Here is a 7,266-nt window from a genome sequence, read left to right as displayed (position 1 = left end):
CTTCAGTGTTTCAGAAAAATTGCATATTTGTATTGAAGCACAATACAATGTATAAATATTAGTGTGGTTGAGGCCCATCATGCAAAGGTTCTCAGCTACTGTGTTTTTCAATCTCATAGTAGTTTTATGTGATATAGATCTCTATCTGGCCATGTCTAAGGAAGAACCAACACAATAAGGGAGTAATCAGCGGAAGGTTCTCCCCCTGTCCCCAACATTGTTCTCCGACGATGTCCTTGGGTGAAAGGGGCCACCATTCTCGTGTGCACCAGAAACCTCCTCTGCAATCTGTCTAAAAACTAACGTGGAGAGCAAGCGTGTTTGCACGGTTGGTTCTGACTAGGGGTGCAATGCCAATGATTGGCCGTGGGGATGCTTGTTGGATTTGGAGAGGCAGTTTTTCTTTCCGAAGTGAAAGGAAGAGCCACAGCTCGCATAATCTACGCTTTCGCTCACTCAATCCTAGGGAAGATGCACACTCGCAATGAGAGCTTACTCAAGCCAAGCAAGCTTAGGCTATGCACTATGGACACAATCTCTCAACTACCACTAAGAGGTTTTTTTAGGATCGATTTTTATTACCTTTGTTACCCTTGGGAAGTACCAGTGAATCGGTATCCGATCGGTCAAAATTTGGGATCAACCAATCCCTATCCAATATTTGAAACTATGATCAGGGCAACATTTTGGAACCCTAGAAGCCTAAGAGTTGCACTAGGACACGTCAAGAGCTGATCAAGAAATGAAACGATCTCCTTAAAATTTCTCGTCCCTAATCCCCATCTAGACATGCGCAGTATCTTTGGTCAGATATCTGGAATATAGTCTCAGTAGAAAGCATCTCCATAATAGAGGAATTTGCAATCTAAACAGAATGAATTGTTATATTTACCACATACCAAAGGGCAAGCCTGCCTTGTTCTCAACATGTAGGTTTTGACTCGACGCATTCAACTGGTGCAATTTTAAGCAATGGTGTACAAACGCGGAATGGATCACCAACTTAGGTGATTAAGATCAATGGGCATCAGCAACAGCACAAAACAGTCGAAAGAACGCCATGAATTTTCAGTATCTCAGATTCTTATTACTGTAGAAATTTTGCTCTGATTAGTTGAGTTTTAGACTTACAAGAATAAACCAAATATGAGAAATGATCTGTACAAGACTTGAACCCAGAAGCACTTTTAGGCATTTTGATTAGAGCCATGCAGATATATACTGGGCAGGAGGAAAATCTCCCAGCTCACCTCGTACTGCAAAGATTACAGAAGCTGAACTGCTGCAATTGCAGGAATCTTTTCCCTTAGTTTCTGCGTTACTGCCACTCGAACAGTCATGACCCCTGCTGCTGGCCCGACGATTCGAATTTTAACAATGGGTTCTTCAATTGCAACTAGTTCAAGTCCTCCACCCCCAGTTCCTACAAGGTACGGCCTTATTTCTTCAAGGACCTGTAATAGGGTAAGTTATAAGTTACATTCTGTGCTTTTCAGTAGACAAAAGGGTAGTTTATTTTCATATAATCCTCACCCCCAACCTTAGGATACAAATGGTTTAACTACAGTAATGGAGCCTCAAAATCTAACCAAAATTGGGCATTCCAAAATGACCAGAACTATGGTATAAATTAACTGAGGTAGACAATGTCAAAAGTCAAATCATTCAGTTCAATCAGAAGAAATGCAGTGACAGTAAAACGATGTAACCTGTATACTATCTAAAGTATCATAAGTTCATAACCAACAAGAAATTTAAGCATAACATTGCCTATTTGAAGTAACTTACACAAGCAACAAATTTCATTCATCGGAACCATGAAACAGGTCACTGGTGCTCAAAAGAGAATTTATAACGAAGATTAGCTAGTTTAAAGGGGATCAATACAAGATTTGTTACATGCATTTGTGCAAATAAACTAGAAACAATAAATTAAGCATGGTATAAAGCACGTAGGCTTGTGCAAATAAACTAGAAAAACAAACATGAAAGAACTGTGCAGCAAATGCAACCCAAAAGACCAAGGATCTAAAGAAAGACGTGCATTAATCTACATAGACCACAAACTAGCTGTCAATTCACTTCCCGGTACTGTAGGCAGTTGCCACCAGTCATTCCACTCCGAATAAAAAGAAGTTATTGGCACTATTATGTTATGATACCAATAATATTGGCAATACTGTCCGCAGCAAGCAACTAGGTTAATAACAAATTAAGTAGCGAAAACTATTTTTGACTCTTGAAGAGGTAATTCTCCCTTCTTTTTCTCTTTTTTATTGAATAGAAGTGTACATACAGATGATATAAACTGAAAATCATCCATTTTAGCACCCAAAAAACTCCTCAATCAAGAAAGCTAACAGAGTTATTGATTTCTTAGTTCTACGACTTCTTAATGTGACAATGAAATTAACAAATAATTTTAGCAATGTGCACAAGAGCAAACAAAGTCTTCATAAATTCTGAAAAACCGCAATAAAGTATAGCCTCCTCAACAGTAAAACATATCATAAGCACCTAACACTAATTGATGTCAATTACTCTAAACTCACAATCCAACATAGAGACGTTCCTCCATTAAAATGGAGTGATGAGGGTTTCCACAAAAGTTTTTACCAAACTGCTCTATGCAATGTGCAACAGAACGATTAAAAAGAGAAAACATTTCAACCCTCCAATTTCTACATGCTATATGAAAGTTTTTTCATTTTCATTTTCTATTTTTTGGAGGTTCGGGGCTACGATGGGAGGGTTAAGTCATGGGGGCAGCAGTAACCTTAATCTTAGGTATTGACTAAGCTTGATTCAATCACAACTTAGACCATTGGAATCAATTCAAGAATCCAAAGACTCAATTCAAGCAATCAATCATATTTAAGTGTGGTGCCTAAATTGCAGAATGGTTAACATACGAAATAATGCTCAGGTTCCCAGAAGCTTCAACAGGGCTCTTAGGCTATAGGCCTGCCAAGGCCCTAAGATACATTGCTAACAACATTAATCTATCGATATAAACTCCATGCTGAGTAACTGGCTACACAAATTATGCTCCAACACTTGCTCTATTTAGTCTCATACTTGTGCCAAGGCAAAAGTCATCAAATCCTCCATCACTACTAATATAAAATTAAAATAACTTTTGGGGGCCGGGGAAGCAAATATAAAATGAAAATAAAAGCTTGAATGGAAGACTTCAAAAGCTATCAAATCTTTCCTCCCCTCAATTATGACTCAAGGAAAAACAGAGAGCAACAAATACTCATACGTCCTAACACCTAGGCATGTTTCAAGAGAAAAGAAAAGTTATATCTACTGAGGTGTCAACACTTGAATCAAATTTTATCTTCAAATTTCTCATTGTGAATATACTTTTAAATAACTCTTTTACTGGCAGTTGGTGGCAGAATACTAGTAAGGAAAAATCCACAAAAAGAAAATTTTACTTTCTGGATAATGTTACTTTTATTGCCAAAAGGTGAAATATATCTGAAGTACAATAACAATAAAGCTACAAAAGGCTGAAGCCTCCAGCCTCCACTCCCCCACCCCTGCCCCAATGCTAAATAGTAGGTACAAGGCCCAAGTACAAAAAATCCCTATTGATACCCTCCCTGGCTAGCTGATCTGCTAAGGAGTTGGCAGATCATTTTTTTTCTTTTTTTTTTCTTTTTGGGTGAATAAGAAATTGTATGAAAGATGAAAAGAATACTAGAACACCCCATAAAAGGCAGGGGGAGGAGAGAAACAATACAAGGCTGCGCTAGGAGGAGCTCGGGGCAAGTACAAAGAAACAGGAAGGCCCCAGGAATCAACAATAAGAATGGGGAGTCAATGAATTGGGAGGAGACCACAAATAACTTGCTTCTAATGTCGAAGGAGATGGTGTCCCAAATTTGCTGGAAAGTTCTGGAATTAGAAGCTCATCTCTTGAGGTTACGGTCCATCCAAAGAAGGAAAATGGCGATGCCAAAAGCTAGCTTACCCACTACATCACAACTGGATTTCCCGGCAAAGGTCATATCCACACAATTTCATTCTCTGTCAAAGGGCAGGATTCTTCTACTCCAATGCCAACATTTGGCGAAAAGCCCTTTCCAAACAGAGAAGAAGAAGGGGCAAGTGAAAAAAAAAGGTGGTCCCCATCTTCTGGGGAATTCCAGCAGAGGCCTTCAAAGAGAAAATTAATTTCTTTCTTAATGCAAGATGGCTAACACCAAGGACCCCATTAACAGACTACATCCATCTACTCGCAACTTTTGAATCCCCTTCAATCAACAAATTTGTCCATCCTCCATCAGTGATGACCTTCAAACTCTAAATTATCACTTTCAGCTCTGTTGTGATTAAGTTTACTGTACCAATGGGCATAGAGAAGACCAATAAACAACACCCACATGATCACTTAAAACCTCCTCCTATACCCACAGGGCCCAGATGGCTCTTGAAAATCTACAAAGTGTGAGAAGATGACAAACATATTCCACCACTGGGCAAGCAGATAAGACACACATGAGGGAATATAAATTTCTCCTAACCTGACTCCGAATTTTGTAGCAGGTATTAACCTTACCATGTCTCACCTCCAAGCCAAGGCCCTTGTACTTAGGAAGAGCTTGGATTTTCCAAATCAGCTAAAAGGGTATGCCAGAGTATTGAGAGAGAGGTGATGAAACACAAACCAGAGGAGAAAACACCATCAAAAGTGAGATCAAAATTCAGGGATCAGGTCGATCAAAAGGTACATAGGCATCACTCAAGAAGGAAAGTAAGTCAGTGATCTCTAGGGCCTCATTTTCCCTCAAGTCCCTCCTAACTGAAAATCCCAGGCTGGCTTACTCTCCCAACCTCTGCAATGACCACACACTCGGGCACAGATATATAGCCTCGAGAGTCTAGCACAGATGAGCTTCCCCCCACCAACCACCCCCCCCCACAAAAAAAAAAATCCTCCCTGAGTCTAATACGTGTACTATCCCCCACCACATATCAGATATAGCACAAAGCGGAAAAAAAGTTCCACAGTACAAATAAAAAAGGAAAGACAAATACAGTGGTTCGGAAAAAAATTTGATCAATCCAACCAAAAGCCGGATATTTGTACATTGAACTATTTGGAAATTGCCTATAACAAAATCTCCAACAGCATAAACAAAATATGGGGGAGGGATCTAAATGCCACCCAATTGTATTAGCATCTCCAATGCCAAGCCAATGGGTGCATGGGAGGAAGTGCCTCACGATTCATATAGGGGGGGTGCACATGGTTGAGGGTGTGTACTATCGTCAGTGAGTACATCATTTTCCCATAAAATATTTCTTAAAACTGATTCTTCTATTTGCTCCAGTCTCTTATATATTTTTGCTCATAGGCTGTGATACCTAAAGGTTGGCATGCAAAACAGAACACTTGACACCAATGCCACATCCTAACAAAATGCTCCCTTTGACCCATACTCTCTTGTCTTGACCTTTTTGTTGACTAACTATTGATATTCATATGGCAGGGGGTAAAAAGGGAGTCGGTGAACAAAGGTCCCTATATGGATAACCCAACAAATCACCTCATTGGAACTTTTGAGTGTGTCATCTAAGGTCTAGAATGTTTTAGATGCCTGATAAAGAAGTTATCCACTTAATGGAACTCAGAAATAGTTATCAAAAGATTGCTGACCTTCTCTATATTTTCTTCATTTAGCTCAAGACCGGTTTCCTCATCTGTAATTGGTTCAACCGCACCAATCTCAGGAATCTTTTCCATCAGACGACGTTCTATTCCCATCTTCATAGTCATCACAGAACTTGGACAGGACCCACAGGCTCCTTGTAGCTTCAATCTGACAATGTTGCCATCGATCTCATGTAATGCCACATTACCCCCATCTGCCATGAGATATGGTCTCACTTCATCTAACACACTTTCAACATTTTCAGCTGTGAGTGACAATTCCACTGCCGAATCTGGTGTAGCAACAGCTTTAATAGCTGCAGAGAGAAACAAACAATGGGACATCACAAACAATGTTCTGTGCTCAAAACATCCAAAAGATCCCATCAATACAACACTGTATATTTAAAATGAAAAACTATAAATTACAAAGAAACAGGTAATCAATAACAACCTGTTGTTCAACTAGAGCTAAACCATCACCCTTCAAGCAGAAGGGAGAAAAAGTATAAGAAAAATCAGAAATAAACTCAAATAGAAAGCATTCCATCGACAAGAAATTGTAAGATTCTGCATATGGGCAGAATAATTTAGCTGTTTCCAATTTTCTCTATAAAATAACAGAGAACAAGGATATGAGCAAGGATTTGAAGCAGCAGCAAAACTTCAAATTTAAGTTCTACGATTCACCACCAAAGATGAATTCTCTGAAAACGACTCCAATGGGGGGGGGGGAGAAAATTATGTCAAAACAACCATGGAATCGATAAATAAATTAAAAATCACAAAGAAACAACAAATTAATAAAAACATCCAACAAAAAGAAGCCGGGAAGGGGCGAAATAACAGAAATCTCACCTTGCCCATGTGTGCCTGTAGATGTACGAACGCGTAGGGAGCAAGAGGATCCCTTAAGCGCAAACAAGCTTCTCCCAATAAGCGAAATTCGATTCCTACGGAGATTCCAACCCTGCCATAGATATAAAATTCGATAAAATCATGAAAAAAAAATAAGAAATTAGTATTCTGATGAGAGACCAGCTATTGAGTATAAAAATAAAATCGAATAGAAAGAAAACTTTTGGGGAGAAAATATGGTAAAGAATATAAACTACCTTGAAGGACGTAGGATGCAAGTTTATTGAGGAGCTTGAGCAAGAGGCTTGTAGTGCTTGTCGTGGCCTGCTGTATGACGGGTTTAGCGTCACCGCTTGCATCTCTGCGTATGTGTGAGCGCCTGCGCCTGTGCCTGTGAAACTTATTCTGGAAGTTGAAAGAAACGACAGAGCGTGTGTGAAGAACACAGGCTGCGTGGAGAATAAGAGCAGAGGATCTAAAGCCTGAAGACTCTGAACACGTGTGGTTGTTTAAATGAGGAGAGTTTCTCACATCCCCTGCATGTACATGTTAGATGCTCACTTTTTTGCCCTTTGAAAATGTGAAGAGGTGGAGGCAAAAGGGACAAGTGAAACATCTAACGAAAATTACACCCCAACACCTTCTACTTAATATATCTATACAGTGAAACAGTGCGTGGTTGGGCTGGGTTGCTTAAAACTCTAGCCCAACCGTAGGTCCTCAAAATTCAATTCAAGTTCAAT

The 7,266-nt window shown here is 39.5% G+C and overlaps 1 protein-coding gene across 1 annotated transcript; it reads right to left on the bottom strand.

Annotated features, from left to right (window-relative positions):
• Positions 1–1,053: 1,053 nt before the first annotated feature.
• LOC122074286 (nifU-like protein 2, chloroplastic) lies at positions 1,054–7,099 on the bottom strand. The gene is made up of 4 exons (XM_042639123.1): positions 6,781–7,099; positions 6,524–6,635; positions 5,672–5,982; positions 1,054–1,454 (listed from the first exon to the last, which is right to left on the bottom strand). Exons 1-4 carry the CDS (start codon positions 6,880–6,882, stop codon positions 1,266–1,268), a joined length of 714 nt encoding a protein of 237 aa, XP_042495057.1. The 5' UTR covers positions 6,883–7,099; the 3' UTR covers positions 1,054–1,265.
• Between the last annotated feature and the right edge of the window lie 167 nt (positions 7,100–7,266).

The sequence above is a fragment of the Macadamia integrifolia genome, chromosome 1 (assembly GCF_013358625.1).
Source record: "Macadamia integrifolia cultivar HAES 741 chromosome 1, SCU_Mint_v3, whole genome shotgun sequence".
Lineage (NCBI taxonomy): Eukaryota > Viridiplantae > Streptophyta > Magnoliopsida > Proteales > Proteaceae > Macadamia > Macadamia integrifolia.
Note: the sequence above shows the minus strand (reverse complement) of the source record. Positions and strands in the feature narration are given on the sequence as shown.